Genomic DNA, 17,132 nt, shown 5'->3' on the forward strand with positions numbered 1-17,132 from the left:
ATAAATCTGTTGGTAAAAATATCTTGTTATATAAAAGACAGCAACAAAGTGGAAAGGAAGATGATAAAGGGGGTCAGCAAAATGCATTTTTCTGTTATACTTCAATTAATTTCTTACATCTAATCACAGATTAGGTGTCTATAGCATCATCAACACCATAATTATCATAATCATTATCATCATGATCACCTTCTCCTCCTCCTCCTAAATTATGAACTAGCACAAAGTAAATCATGAGGCATACAGTATATAGCCATACAGTATATCTATAGGCCAGTGATGGCGAACCTTTTAGAGACTGAGTGCCCAAATTGCAACCCAAAACCCACTTATGTATCGTCGGGTGCCGGGTGGGCGTGGCCCATTGGGTGGGCGTGGCTGCAGTGGTAACGACGGCCTTGTTGGGACTAAAAAGTTCAATCAATCAATTCCAACTTTGCAAGATCTTTTATTTTCCCGCGAGAAGTTGAAATTGACTGATTGATTGAACCTTTTTTTTTGCACACGGCGGAGGCCTAAAGCCAAAAGGTTTTATAAAACCCAGCTGAAGGCCTAGGATTGGGGCGACGGTGCGCATGCCCACAGTGAGGGCTCTGCGTGCCACCTGTGGCACGCGTGCCATAGGTTCGCCACCACTGCTATAGGCTAACTAGTAGAATTAAAAAGAATATTAGGTTTAAAAAACATAAAGACTATCATAAATAAAACTAAAAAGGTCAGACCACAGAAAATAATCTAATCCACAAAGAACATAGAGAAGTAAGATTGCATTACATTTCTTCTTAAAATATTGCAGAATTTTGGATATGCTAAAATAAATATATGTATATCCTATCTTTGCACTCTAAAACTAGTTTTGTTTTTAAAAGCACCATAAATACTCCAAAATTGCAATAAATTGTGCTCCTTTCATTATTTCCCATTATTTAGGTAAAACTACAATCTCAAAATCTATAATGTGTAATGATATTCAGTGATAAAAAGAATGCCGATACTTTTCTTGGTAATTTCACCAAAAATAGGCTGATTAATTAATAATCAATTAATTATTTCATGGAGACAATCTGAAATAGATTAACATATTCTACTTCTTTCTAAGTTTACATCAAAATTCATATCACAGTGATTTCAGTCTAACAGAAAAGAAGCTAAAGGAAAAAAATCAGTGGTGAAGGCAGAAGAAAACAATCACTGCCTTTTCCACTGTGTTTCTTCCATTAGCTTTGTTGGGCTTTGTTTGTTCCTCTGAAAGCTAGATGGCACAGCCTCTCAGTAGCACAAGAAAGGTCACCAGGAAAACTAAGTAGTCTTTGGAAAAAATATATATTTTCTGGCTGGGTGAGCCAAGTCTCTGTTATTGTAATCAGATGTAACTATAATCAACATTATCTTTCCATTTTTTTAAAAATTGTATCTTATTTTTAGTTGCCTGAAATAAAGTTTACAGAAAGTATGACACAAAAGTCGTTCATCATCAGGAATGTATTTCAAGGGAAAAAATCCATCAGTTTGAAGGTTGTACCCGAAAGAGAAATATTCATAAAACAACATTAAAAAAACAACATTAAAAAGACAAACACCCAAGTACCGAAACAATCTAAAAGTCACTCATTCATAAGATAAATGCACTGAGCAATAAGCCGCTTTTATTAAATATGAAAGTTCACAATAAAGTACAGAATGAAGGTAAACTGAAAACTTTTAATGACAAGAAATGTGTGAGCTATATCAACTACAATAGCAGAACATACCTTCCGTCCATATGGCCAGTGGTAGCTGGAGAATACTTTACTTCATAGAACAGTGTTTCTTTTGGTTCAAGAACAAGCTTGTTTTCACCACTAAGTATAATAGCATCTATTAATTCTACATCTAATTCCAGAACATCAGCTGTGGGATTAGTTATTGGAATTCCAATGTCAATAGTATCCTAAAAGAGACAAAAGGAGAGATATCTTCAAACTTTAGTAAACAGTTTGGTAAAATGGCAGGGAAATAATGTTTATTTGAAACAGTATTGCAATTCTCTACATAGTATGGATCTTTTAGGTTCCTTTACTGACTGTATCTCATTAAGGATGAAAATACACCCAAAGAATCCAAAAGAGAAAGAAGGAAAACTCCACATAACAATGCAAGCAACAAATGGTAAAGTTTAGGCAATGTTTCTGGGGGTGTGAAAACTCTGTATTTCACATGGCATCAAACAAACAAAATGTTTCAGATATGAGGGATAACCTCTTGTGCATGAAAAAGCTCAAGTAATGTACAAATGTAAAAACTATTCAAATGAGACACAAAATGTTCTGGAGTCCAACTACTTCAAGCTGTACATCTGCAGTTGTACATCCAGTTCTTCCTAGAGTAAGCAGTCCTGCCTACTGTCACTGATCTCTTAATTTCCCAACTTTTAGATGATTTATAAGATACTTTACTGCAAAATGCAGATGCCATTTTTAAATAAAAAACATCATTTTAAAATAAAACTATTTTAATTTCTTTACAGGTCAATGCAAAGTGCTGATTTTTGGCTGGGATCAATAATCTTTGTGTACAAATCTGCCCAGGGACGTCCATGGAGTATCAAGAAAAGTCAAGATGGCAGGAACATAACCAGATTTGTGAAAGGGCTGCATAGATACAATCTGAGCCAAACACCCTACTGCTCATTCTTTTCATGTGGCAATCAAGGCCTCAGTTGGACCTTACAGCAGACCATCAAAAACAACTCAAAGCTCCCTTTAGAACCCCATTAATTCCATTAGTTACCTGGACAGACTAATCAAATAGGACCCATTTCCTTGCAGTGAAAGGCAGAATGAAGACATTTTGAGATTCCTGATCATTTTGGTTGTCCTCTATTGAATTTTTTTCTAAAGTCGTGTGTGTGTGTATACTGATCCAAACTATACACTATAGACCAGCTCTTTCATCCCTCTACTGCGGTCCCAGTCCTCCTCCGCCATTTGCAGTCCCACAAAAAAAGAAATGGGACTAAAAAAGTTCAATCAATCAATTCCAACTTCTCGCGGAAAAAAAAAAGATCTCACCTTACAAAATCTGTCTCCTGCTTGCTGCAGTTTCTTTCTCTTTGAGGGAGAGGACAGTCGGCTTGAAATGCTTTTTGCGCCAACAAATGGAAGCTCCTGGGTGCCATAATATCATGTGAGTTCAAACACAAATTTTCTGCAAAAGAGGTCATGCCCCCCCGGAAGCTTCCATTCCATTCCTATGGGGCAAAGCATGGAATTGGAGTCAGCCAGGCGCAGGAACCAGCCTGGGTGCGCTGCTCACTCACGTGCACCAGCCTTGGTGTGAGGGCAGGAACGAAGCCTTCAACTGAGCGAGGAGGCATCGCAGGGCTAGGTCGCTTGCACCTGCATCCAAGCTGGCAGCAACGGCAACCACCTCACCGGCCATGATACTCCTCCTCAGCCAGCCAGCCACCCACCCCGCCTGACCTAGTCCTTGCCTGGCCAGCACAAATCCTCACTACTCTCCTCCTCCTCCTCCTCCTCCTCCTCACTCACTCACTGAGCAGCAGCAGCTTAAGTTTCTTTGCTCCGAGTGAAAGGAAACGGAGGCACAGAGCAGGCTTGCTCTCAATAAGGCCAGCGCACGCAGAGCACCTGCATCTTCTTGAAAGCAATCCTGCTCTGCACCTCCGGTTTCTTCCTTCAAAACAGAGCGGAGAAACTCAAACACTTTTTATCCAAACACAGACCTGAGAGAGATTGGAAGGTCTCCGTTCGGATGAAAGGTGTTTGAGTGGCAGGCTTGAGTTTTTCTGCTCTGTCTGAGTATAAGAAAATGGAGGCGCAGAGCAGGATTGCTCTCAATAAGAGCGAGGCATGCTTTAGCTTCGTTTTCGCCAGGAAGGGGCCTGAGAAATGGCTTTTTCCTGGCGAAAACAAGCCTCCGGAGTGAGCGCGCCTCACTCTGTGGCTCTGTTTTAGCCAGAAATAGGCATTTCTCAACCTCTTCCTGGTGAAAATGGAGCCAAAGAGCGAGTCACGCTCGCTCCAGAGGCTTGTTTTCGTCAGGAAGGGGCTTAAAAATGACTTTTTCCAGTGAAAACAAGCCTTCAAGCCCTGATGCTGGCGGAGTGAGGCAGCAGTGGCCAGAGCAGATCCTTCCCTTCTCCCCTCACTTTCCCAAAGCCTCCCTTCACTAACCTCCTTTCCAGCTCCATTCTCCACCAATGCGTGCAGGACAACAAAAGAAGCCTGTGGGACTACCGGTAAAAAAAAAAAAAAGTTCAATCAGACCTTCCAACTTTGCGAGATCTTTTTTTTTCCTGCGAGGGGATTAGGATTTAGCATTATGGATTGTGGAGTGTTTGTGCTCTGGTGGGGCTATTCAAAATGCAGGGATTCCCTGCGTTTTGAAGCACCCTATGTGACTGCATGGAAAGGAGCACTCTGTTTCTCAAGTGCCCCATTCCAGGCATACGGAGCTTGCAGTCTCTGCCAGATCTCCGTTGGGATAAAAAGTCTTTCACCGCCTATACAGCGCTTCCAAACACAGCCAGTCCCTGCATTTGGAAGCACTCCATAGGTGCTAAAACAAATCCTAACCCCCACCACATCCCAGGGCATCCACAATGCCAAATCTTAACCCTCACCATACCCCAGGGCATCCACAATGCCAAATCCTAATCCACACCCGAGGTAACTACATTCCTTCACTAACCTCTTTTCCAGCTCCGCTCTCTGTGTGCGGGGCAAAAGGACTAAAAAAAAGAGATCAATCCTACCTACCCTTTTCTTGCGGGGGGGAAAAAAATCTCGCAAAGTTGGAAGGTCTGATTGAATTTTTTTTTTTTACCCATAGTCCTACAAACTTCTTTTGTTGCTCTACACTTGGTGGCGGAGAACGGAGCTGGAAAGGTTAGTGAAGGGAGGCTTTGGGGAAGTGAGGAGAGACATGGAAGGGTCTGCTCTGGCCACCGCTGCCTCACTCTGCCAGCATCAGGCTCGCAGGCTTGTTTTTGCCAGCACAAGCCATTTCTCTAGCCCCTTCCTGATGAAAACAAGCCTCCAGAGCAAGCGCACCTCGCTCTTTGGCTCCATTTTTATCAAAAAAGGGCTTGAGAAATGGCTTGTGCTGGCAAAAACAGAGCCACAGAGTGAGGCGCGCTCGCTCCTGAGGTTGTTTTCACCAGGAAAAAGCCATTTCTCAATCCCCTTCCTGGCAAAAATGGAGCTAAAGCATGCCTCGCTCTTATTGAGAGCAATCCTGTGAAAACAAGCCTCTGGAGCAAGCCGGCCTTATTGAGAGCAATGCTGCAAAAACAAGCCTCCGGAGTAAGCGCACTGCCTCCAGAGGCTTATTTTCACCAGGAAGGGGCTTGAGAAATAGCTTTTTCTGGCAAAAGCAGAGCCACAAAGCGAGGCTTCTAGTTTCCCCAAGGTCTCCGTCGTGGTAAAAATTGTTCCAGCAGTGGCGGAAAGGAGTTGGGGACGGGAGCAAACACCGTGAGAGTTCAGGCTCCCATTCAGTGCAAAAGAGGATCAGTGCCTGGACTCCCATGATATTACGGGCACCCAGGAGCTTCCATTGACTCTCCTCTCCCTCAAAGACAAAAACCGCGGCAGAGAGGAGATAGATCTTTTCAAGGTGAGTCCAGCACTTCAGGAAAGGGGGGGGGAAGCATGAGGTATCTTAGTGGGTCGGCAAGGCCTTGGGGGCCTATTTCATCATTGGAACAGTAAAGGAATTCATCTTCCTGGGCTCTAAAATCAACCAAAGTGGTGACTGCAGCCCTGAGATCAGAAGGCATATAGCACTCGGAAGAACTGCAATGTCTGGTATGAATAACGTCTGAAAGAGTAAAAACATTGGCCTCACAACCAAATGTAGATTAGTTAACGCAATAATTTTTCCAATTGCTACTTATGGCTGCGAAACCTGGACTCTGAAAAAGGCAGATAGGAAAAGGGTAAATGTCTTTGAACTGTGATGCTGGAGAAGACTATTGCACATGCCATGGACTGCAAATATAACAAAGTAGTCCTAGACCGACCCTCACCAAAAACATTGCCAAAAAGATCACCAAACAGAGGCTATCATACTTTGGTCATGTCATGAGAGCTGATTCATTCGAAAAGCAAATCATGCTGGGAGTAATCAGAGGAAAAAGGAGAAGGGGCCATCGTAGTACCCACTGGCTGGACACTATAAAGAATGACACCTGGATGACCACAGTGGAGAGGAAGTAGGCAATGTGAGACAGAGGGGCATGGAGTGTGCTGATCTATAGAGTGGCCAAGGGTCAGACATGACTGAATGACTAACGATGAAAGTTTGTCACATTATTCAGCAAACAAAATTATTTTTTTTAAAAAACAAATCCTTATATTTGTGATCACTAATATGTTTTCAATCTGATGATGCATTTAATGTAACTATCCTCAAAATCAAGTCTGATATTATTCCGGTTACCAAGAGTTACTGCATATTGAAACAGGGGGGGGGGGAGACCTTGTAGCTATTTCAACTTCTCATTCAGTAATGAGTTGTTAATTGGAGCAATTTAATACAGAAAAAAAACAAGTATTATAGATTTGTGTTTGAAAGTGTTTAAAGCAAGCTTCTTCTCTATGAATTTAAAAACTGAGACTATACTATTCATTTATTTATAGTATTCAGAGTGAAAAATCAACAGAATATTTTTATATTTAAAAAGCAAATTAAAAATCTGCATATATGTGTACATACATATAGCACATTAAGCAATTCCTTTTCTTAAATATCCATATAAGGTATACAGTGAATAGTATATTCTAGTTACCATATTTTTGGTCTTTTCAGCTTGCATTTGAAGATAATTATGTACTGATTAATGCTAGGCCTAAAGTGATATATCAGAGAACTGATTATAGTAATCTTTAGCAGTTATTCTGTATTAATCAAAGTTTTCTCTCTCTAGGGATGGTGTATTTCTCTTTTTGATAGTTGCTTCTTATGAACTGGCAAGATAAATTAATGCAGTTGTTTCTCTATGCAGATTTTATTGTAATAATAATAACATTTTCAGCATTAACATTCTTACATCAGCTAAAGAAAAAAAAACAAAAGTACTTTAAGAATTATGATGGAAAGCAATCACAAAACTTTATTCTTTCTGTGTTTTTTTGCTGCTCTAATGTGGCTCTTTTCCTACAATATATGTATTAACTATCACTGTAAGTAAAGAAGAGATGAATGCCTTGTCTAGGAAGTTCCTGTCCCTTCCTGTCCTCTGACAATAACCATCAGTTCTCATTTGATATTATTCTCATTAACATTTTCTTATCAGTTTCTATATTTTTCATGAAATAGCAAGATTTTTTGAGTTTTTCTGAGCCTGACATTTTTACGATAAGAAGACATTTCTTATATATATGAAATTTCTATGCTAATCCCTCTGTGTAATCCTGGCACAAGATTTCTTACCTCCTTTCTGAAATTTATTTCAGAAAAAAATCTATTGGTGAATCATATACTATATAATAGAATATTTAAAAAGCCCAACATATCTAGAAATAAAAACATTATGTATAACAACTGTATAATGTAAAAACATATATAACAACTGTAGCAACAACTCAGATGTCCTGTGGATATTTGGACTTCAATCCCAATAATTTGCAAATTAGAATAATCAGTAGTTATAGCCATAACACTTAGACTTATATACCACCTCATAGTGCTTTTCAGCCATCTCTGAGCGGTTTACAAATATCAGCATATTGCCCCCAACAATATGGGTCCTCATTTTACTGAGCTCAGAAAGATGGAAGGCCGAATCAAAATTGAGCCTATCAGGATCAAAATCCAGGCTGTGGACAGAGTTATCCTGCAATACTGCATTCTAACCATTGCGCCAATATAGCAATTATATTAAAATTAAAAATTGATTCAAAATGAGCAACATATTGAAGGATAGATGAATGTATGGACAGTGCACACAATCCTATAATTTTTCTTACTTTTTTAAGTAATATTCACTGTACTGTCTTAGAAAAGTTCATGATGGATTAGAAAATATAACATTTTACAGAATTATCCCACAATAAGGACAAAGAAGCTTCAGACTACAGTAAATTACTCTATAGTCTTAGATGATGGGGTTTAAGAAAAGACTTAAACTGTATAATAAAAGAATATCAAGGCATTTGTCCAAGCACCTTTTCCTTCTTTTTCTTTTTACACCATAAAACACAGCAGTAATTTGACATCTTTCTAAAATAAGGGGATTCCTGGAAGACAGAAAATAGGAATCCTGCCTCATCAGTAAAATCACAATTCACCATACAACTAAAATATACTTCCCGGCATTATTAATGAAAGCTGACTTACCAAAACTGCACATTCAACCTTCAGAGTTTTTTCTGGCTGTGCTGGCATACTATGCATTTCCAAGGAGAACCACACTTTGCAGCATGATGACTTGTATTCTGAGAAGGAAGGAAGGAAGGAAGGAAGGAAGGAAGGAAGGAAGGAAGGAAGGAAGGTCGGTCCTGAGTTTTGGCTGAAGCATTTCATGCACATTTTAGCATTTTAGTATTTAAATTATCATAGCTCTTTTTGAAATATCCTGAGTATTTCAAATACACTGCCAAGGAGTAGAATGATTTGAGAGATTTATTTTCTTAGGATTGTGACAGTACCAATCACTATATTAATTAAATTATACACATTGGAATATAGTCTGGAAAATATAGGCTGGAAGCCCTAAACCACTATATGCTTTCTAGAGTCAATATGTCATCTGAGTGGTGAACATTGGATGCCTTAAACCACAGGTGTCAAACTCGCCACATCATGTGATGTGTCATGATGTATCGCAACTTTTTTCGTATTGCCAGAGCTGAGGTGGGGGCGGCCTCCGCCTGATGCAACCAGCTCGCGGGCCGGCAATTTGACACCCCAGTCTTAAACAATGAAGCACCTTTTCTCTCTCTCTCTCTCTCCCCTTCTCCCTCTCTCTCTCTCTCTCTCTCTCTCTCACACACACACACACACAAACACAAATGTATTTACTTACTCATTTATTTGGTTTATATAGCCGATTTATATTTATAATGGCAGGCTCACCCATAGAAACAAACAATCCTAAAGTTGGAAGGGACCTTAAAGATCTTTCAGTCCAACTCTCTGTTCAAAGCAAGAGTCCTAATACCATCTCAGACACATAGTTATACAATCTTTTGTTAAAAATCTCCAACAATGAAGTACCCACAACTTCAGAAGCAGCCTGTTCCACTGCTTAATGTTCTCACTGTCAGAAAATTCCTCCTTATTTCCAAGGTGGAGCTATCTCTGACAGGTTTTCACCCACTGCTTCTTATCCTGTCCACAGATGTTATAGAAAATAAATTGATACCATCTTCTCTGTAGGAGCCATTCAAGTATTGGAAGACTGCTATCATGTTTTCCTTCAGTCTTCTCTTTGTTAAGCTAAATATAATTAGTTTCTTTAGCTGTTCATCATAGGATTTAGCCTCCATACTTCTTATGATCTTTGGTGCTCTTTTCTCCATTCTTTCCAGGGCTTCAGCATCTTTTTTGTATTGTGATGACCAGAACTGGATTCAGCATCCCAATTATGGCCTCATTGGTGCAGTATAGAGTGGTACTATTACTTACTTTGATCTTGATACTCTACCTCTGTTGATGCAGCCCAAGACTGTGGGTTTTTTTGAGCAGTTGTAGCATTATTCCTAATTCATACTTAAGCAGTGGTCCACCAGGATCCTACATTCTTCTCATAGCCATTACTGAGCCAGTACTGCCTAGCCTGTACCTGTGCATCTGTTTTTTCCTGTCTAAATGCAAGATACTAATTTTCTAGCCATTGAAACTGCATCTTTTGGCATAGATCCTGTCAAGATCCTTCTGAATCTTGAATCTATCTTCCAAAATGTTAGCAATTCCCCCCAAGTCACTTAATATTACCTGATCCTTATTTTTTCCGTAGAACGAAATTACTTTAACATACTTCCTTCATAATGAGCAGTCATTCATTTTGCATTCTGCATTCATTCTGCATTGTCCATATTGTTCCTTCTTTTTCATACACACTTAGTTTCCCATGAGCACTCTATTCAAACTACTTTTAGGATTTTTCTGACATCCTCAATTCTTACTTCAATACAAAAAGGAGGGTGAAGGATGCTCTTATAGATAACCATTTTTGCTTGTCTCAAAATTTATTTCTTGACATTCATTATTTAATACTACAGCTCCCAACCACTCCACCCATCTCTGTCAGAACTGCCATCTCACACTTGTGCTCTGCTATCGCTTGATGCAGTCTGCCATGAACTCCGGCTAGGAGGAGGGAGGATTCAGGGGTAAGGAAGAGTTCACTGTTTTCACCCAGAGATGTGACTTCAAAGTCAGATAGCTGAAAACAGACCCCAGCTATATTCCAGCCCACGTGTGAATCAACCATTCCAAAAACAATCGCTTTGAATTTGATTAGACAGTGGGGACCAGCAGGGGGATGCACCTAAAGTGGGGGAAGTTACACTTGGGAATTTTGGTGTGCACTTTTCAGTTCTGGCTTTACTCTACTGTATTTCATTTGACCTTTCTCAACAAATGGAGTTAAGGGTTGTTCTTGCTTAAAGGTTCAAATTAAGGCAGGTCTGACATTAAGCCAGAACATATTCTTGCATGGCTAAATAGATGTCAGAAGATCTTAATGAAGTGTTACAGTTCCAGCTAGGCCCAAGTCCCAAGGTTAAAATAAAGCACATTTTCCATTTCAAACTTTTCGAAATAATCAGGAGAGAATACTAGGAGGACGGTTAGAAAGAGGGGGGGGAAATCACATGAGGTTTTTGGTTGGTAAAATAAGCTGGGCTCTATATGGTCCTGAAGGTATGTTTCTTACAATTTCTACAGTTTCCTCAAGTGCAGAAGATAAAGGAGCTTCTGTCAAATAATATCCTTCTATTTAAGATGAGAATGTGGCTCAGGATTATCCCAAGACTCCTATATTGGTTATGAGCCATGTATCTATTATATTCTGAGCATAAATGTTAAATGCAAACAAAGACTGCATATTAAAATTGAAAAATAACAAAATAGTTAATATTCATGCCATACAATATTTACTGACCAAGAAGCATTCCCAGTTTATTTGTACTAGAATGCTAATTTATATTTGTATATACTGACCATATAAACATTTTAGTTAATATCCAAAGAAACCTTTGAAACTTATGCTCAAATTCAATATTCTTAATGAAAAGAAATGCTAATTTTATAACACTAGGAAAAAACTGATTATACAATCTGATTATACATTGAAAAATAGATAGGTTTTCTGCACAACAAATAGATACTTGTCTTAGAATCAGGCAAAATGCATTATTTAAGGAGAATCTGATTTGACATATAAAATAAGTATTTCAATGCAAAATGACTGATGATAGAACATTTAAGCAGACTAATAAAACGACTATTTAAAAAACCTACCACTGTTTGCCCCATTGCCTGTTTCAAGCTTTTCTGTTGATGATTTCTGAGAGTACTGAACACCATCTGGCTCTTCCAGTAAAGAGTTTTGTTGATACTGCTGCTGTTCTCTCTCTTCAGCAACAAATACAATTATACCTAAGCAAATAGTTACCAGATGTTCTATTAACGAAATAATCTGTTTCATAAGATCAATTGCTATCTTCATCTCAATGCTGATATTGTGCTTAATTACAGAAGAATATCCAAAATTTTAATTCAAATTGAGTTTTGATATTTCTTTTATCTGACCATTGTCTTGGTTGCTATCCAGTTATTCAAGGTTATTCCTCCGCCCATTACACACATTTGCTTGGAAAAAATAAAATTCCACAGAAATACATAGAATGGAATGTAAGACAAATAATACTTGGTGGATGAAGTTAAACAGACTGTGGATAAGGAGGGAAAGCCATGTAAGAAAATAAATGCTGCGAAAAAGACATGAAGATATTTCATAATGTATATGTATAAAAAAGGATGTAGTTAAAGAGCAAGGAATAGTTAAGAGTTGTAAAAGGCAGAGACTATGCCTGAGAGACTATGCAAAAATACAGGGTAATTAGTTTGTTAGGTAAACTTACAGACACATTTGATAGAATTCTGATTGAAATGATACAGGAGGTGATAATGAACAAAACTTGGGAAGTGTAATGTGACATTATTACCACTAGGTGATGTGGAGAACAGGTTTTTGTTCTTCAACAAGTCATTAAGGACTATATGAACTTAAGAAAGGTTTATTATTTGTTAATCTAGCTAACATGAATAACCTTCAGTTATGAGAGTTTTGCTAACAGCTTTTCCAGAAAAACCACATAATAACCTTGAAACAATTAACATATACAAAATTAACTTAGTAGAAATGTAAGGAATATATGGTACAGTAAAGTTTTAAAAAACTATAAAAGGTGGAAATGGGATTTATTTCATTGTGGCAAAAGTTGTTTCATTCCAGTATGGGTCAATTTCCAGGACTGTTGAATTTTGCAACATCACCATCAGATATGAAATAATGATCTGCTCATTACATATCAAACAAATTTTAGAAAATGAATTATCCATTTTGGTAATTAGAATTGGAAAAGATATATAGCAACAGTCAGAAATTTGTTGTTAGCTGTCCAAAGCTATCTGCATTAATACAAGATGCCTCTTCAACAACTTTTTAAGGTTGGTTAACAATAAATTAGAAATCCTAGAGGAATTCCCAGCTCCCAGAGGAAAACTGTTCTCCTGCCAATTTTTTAGCAATTAACATTAAACATATTTTCTCCTGCAGTAAGAAAAGAGGGGAATGGCATAGTTTCTCTGCTGTAGATGTCTCAGTGAACCACCATGGAGGATTTATTTTTCCCTTAAAGACATTATAGTGATTGTGAAGACGAATTCTGGGAATTAAAGTAAAAAAAACCCCTTTTTCAAATTCATCTTCTCAGGGGAAAAAATAAAATCATTTCTTATCAATTAGGTGCAAGGAGCACTCAGACCAGTTAAAAACAGGTCAAGTATAAATATGAAAAGGAAAGGAAACATAGGTTTGCAGAAACATAAAGGGGACAGCGACAAAGCATCAGTCCAATATCTCATTTTGCACTTTCAGTTAAAAAGGAGAGGAGGAGAAGAATATAATGGCTGCAATGGAAAGAGGATGGGAAACTAGACAACTAACCCATTACTTATTTTCACATGCTAAAAAGTCATATTTACAAAATGTTCCAGTGTCTGACTGAGACTATAAGCCCAATAAAATGTTACAATGTTTTTGAAGTTTGTTATTTCCCATTTGCAGAATGGGTAAATACTTGAATGGTAAACTAAAGATTTCCTTCTTTTGAATAATCAACATCATTCAGTGTTTTAAAGTATGGTGAAGCATTATGACATAACTTTAAAAGGGTAGATATATTTTGATAAGTATGGTCAGTTTTGTTCAAAATAACTGACATTACTGGTAAGGAAATCATGAGAATCCCAGAAGACAAGTAATGGCTTTTTCTATAGATATTGCTACTCATCAAGAAGGTTGCTATTTTATTTAAAAAATGATTACCCTCTTTAGCGCTAAGAACCGCTGTGACAAATGTAGCAAAAAACGTCTATGAAAGAAGTAATCGAATCACAAGAGACATAAATGATACAAACCAAGTTCAACATGATGAAAAGCAACAGGCCAGAAGAGACAATGGGCTGGGAAACATATGTTTTAGATTAGAATTATATTTAATGGGCTTTAAAACAGGAAGAAGGAAAAAGTTTTTGTAATTGATTCTTTGAAAAATAGAACAGGTTAGAGATCAGATAATTTAATGAGTAGTTAGCATTCCTTGTTAATCATCTGTTAATTATCCCATAGTTGTAATCTAACACTAGGTTAAATTTAAAACATACCATTAAATTTTCCCCGTTTCCATGGAGATATATTCAGCGTATAGGCAGCTGTATCCTCAGGTTCTACCTTCAAAGTCATTTCACCACTCACTATGGAAAGATCAGAAGATACCTAATAGGACCAGAAAAAAAAAAGCTCCATTACAATTTTCCTGCAAATAGTATAGAAAATTTTGCTCTTAAAATGAGTTCAAATGCCAGTATTTTTCTACCATGCTTAATAAGAACTACCAGGTATTCACTATAAAAGTGCAAATAACTACATTGCAAAGGTAGCTTGTTGCTGCTATCACTTTGACCATTTTGCTGCAATCTAGTAATCATCTAGATCTTGTACTCCAGCTTAATTGACTATTGTATGAAGGAAAATATTTCTAGGGTGTCATTTCAAATCTATCACATTTAGGTATACAGTGGTACCTTGGTACCCAGCTGCTTTGAAACTCACTGAATTTGGTACTTAAGGCATTACAATGTGAACATTTTGTCCCGGCACTCATTGTTTGTTTGGTACTCAATGCATAAGCTAGAACTTGTTGGTGTCAGCTACCTTGTGACTCACTATATTATTCCTTATGGGAAAAAATTTGTTTGGTACTCATCATTTTTGGTACTCATCGCACCTCCTGGAACCAATTAACAATAAGTACCAAGGTACCACTGTAATAACTTTTGAAAAGTTCTGACAAAATAAAGCTTGCAAGATCAAGATTTTTTTCTAACACTTTAAAATCATACAGTAAGTTTAAAAAGCAAGAAATACTCTATATACTTCTATATGCATAATGTAGACATACAAATCATTTTAATTGACATTTGTCATTAAAAAAATTACAAAGTGATACTTTAGAGGTATGTGTGTATGTATGTTAAGTGTGTTTGTGTATGTGTATTCATTATGTTAAAAGAATATTTTTCCTCTTTCCATTCTAGTGTTAAAAACTGTTTTCTCAGGGGATAGATAACATGTGTAATTGATACAAGTAGAATAATGTAAACTAGAGGTAGACAGCCTGAAACCTCAAGACATCGTGCAGCTCTTGAAAGCTCCTAAAGATACACATCCTAAAGATCTACAAAAGTTAAAATTTTAATTGTTTAATAATGAGAAAAATTATTGAATATATGACTAAGGAGAAATATTTTAACTAGATAATTAAGTATAAATTAAAATGAAATAAATCTGATTTAATTTGCTTTAACTGTATTACCTTTCTTCTAATGCAGGCCCCGAGCATAGCACTCAGAAGTCAAAGGCAACTCTTGTACTAGAAAAATTATATCCTTAATATCAATAACCGCAGATCTAAATCTATTTATGGTTGGAATTGAGACCAATGTCAGATTATAATATAAAAATAATAATTTAAAGTCATAAAAGTCCAATAGATTTTTCTAATACGGTAATGAAAGAGACTGAGTATTTCTGGATGTCAGTTTTTCACCAATTAACAGGAGCCTATGGCAATAAGGAAAGCAGACCAATCTTCCCAGGCTTTGCCAAAGACTAAGCTATTGACAACACAGAATCTTTTCCCCATTACTGGTTTAAGCTGTATATTCAGAAAAATTTGCTTGGAAAATATATATTTGCAGCATTTTTCTTACATGCAGGATTCTGCAATAATTTCTAAGCTAAAAGATTAATAGTAGTTAAATTTCTTTTAATATCATTACAGCTGCACATGAAAAATCAGATAGTTGCAGCAGTTGACTATTAGTTATCATAAGTCCCCCTGGTACTTGCTTTTGTTATTGCAATAAGCATACTTTGCACTAAAAAAAGCTATTCCACCAAATAAACATACTAGACACAATGTTCTTATAAGCCAGCAACAAGGCAAATTTGAGCAAACCTCTTCTGTTGCACTTAAAGCATTGTACTGTCCTGATATTTGACAGGGGTTTTTTCTGCTTAAATCATTGTGCAGAACATAAGTATTGATTTATTTTTATTGTTTATGAAATTTATTTGCCACCCAACTTGTATCCAATGGTTTAAAACTTTCCTTCATAGTTAACAAAATCTTTAAGGTCAGCTACTTGGGTGGGATTGCAGGTAAAAATATAAACATGGAGTAGAAGTGGTAACAAGACAATCTGAAGGCAACTTCATTGAATTTAAGGTTCTGGGGTATCTTATGCCAAGGACCAAATTCTGTGTCATATACCAGACTGATAATCAACAGCAGATGAAAAGGACAAATATTCTGTACATTCTAAAGCTGGGGCTATGCCCTGCAATTATTTAATCTTTGGAACATACTAGCATCTTTAAAATGTCTAAAATTATATCTAATTGAGAATTGTGTGAGTTTATAGAAAGTAAGTATGTTAAAACTGCTCACTAGTTGGGAGGTTGGAAGAATGTAAACATTTTATTAAACATGCATTGAATAAGTTTGGGGTTTGGTGGTGGTGGTGGTGGTTATGTGTGTGTGTGTGTGTGTGTTCATGATCACCCTCAAGTCGATGTTGATTCTTGGTGATTGCCTGGAAAAATCCCCACATGTTCTCTTGGCAAGATTCTAGCACTGATTTGTCAATATCTACTTCCTAGGGCTGAGAGAGAGTGACTGGTCCAAGCTTACTTAGTTGGCTTTGTGTCTAAGGTGGGATTAGAACTTACCGTCTCCTGGTTTCTAGCCTGATGCCTTAACCACCAAAACAAACTAGTTTCTTCATTTAATACTGTATTAAAATATTAAAAATAAATAAACACAAATACACAATTGAAGCATTTCTTATTTTTGGTTTTGAAGACAAATCTTCTGATTTTGAGAAGATGTTATGAAAAGAGAGAAAAATATTAAATTTTATTTCTGTTATTTTACTACTCTGAGCATATAAAGGATCACAAGATGGAAGATGATTTAATTAATAAAGATCAAAGGAATCTCAAACTAGTTGGATGAATAGAATACCTTTTATTTCTGAAAGCCCAGTGCTTCATATATTACATCAATGATGGTGCTTTATATCATTTGTATAATGACATCATTGCACAGGTCATCAAAAATGAAGTTATTTGCATCATTTGCAAATAATATGATACAAATCAGCTTGAATGATATAAAACCAGTTTAAATTTACCAAAGTCATTTAGATTATGTCACAAGCAATAGACTTGTCTATTATTTCAGGGGAATGTCTGTGGAGCAATTTAATTTCTACATCCAAAGTCTCCTAAAAGAGGGTCCGTTACATTGAGGTTTCATTGTATATTTATT

At 37.0% G+C, this 17,132-nt stretch overlaps 1 protein-coding gene across 1 annotated transcript in view; it reads right to left on the bottom strand.

The window, feature by feature from the left end:
• The window catches only part of CFAP47 (cilia and flagella associated protein 47), a 174,451-nt gene that overhangs the window by 51,448 nt on the left and 105,871 nt on the right, over positions 1-17,132 (bottom strand). The window contains exons 50-53 of the mRNA XM_015817345.1: positions 13,903-14,014; positions 11,473-11,610; positions 8,344-8,441; positions 1,752-1,930 (exon numbers count right to left, since the gene is read on the bottom strand). Coding sequence (XP_015672831.1) covers positions 1,752-1,930; positions 8,344-8,441; positions 11,473-11,610; positions 13,903-14,014 — 527 coding nt within the window. The remainder of the gene's footprint in view (positions 1-1,751; positions 1,931-8,343; positions 8,442-11,472; positions 11,611-13,902; positions 14,015-17,132) is intronic.

Source organism: Protobothrops mucrosquamatus, unplaced genomic scaffold, assembly GCF_001527695.2.
Source record: "Protobothrops mucrosquamatus isolate PMUCROS unplaced genomic scaffold, P.Mucros_1.0 scaffold577, whole genome shotgun sequence".
NCBI classification, from domain to species: Eukaryota; Metazoa; Chordata; class Lepidosauria; order Squamata; family Viperidae; genus Protobothrops; species Protobothrops mucrosquamatus.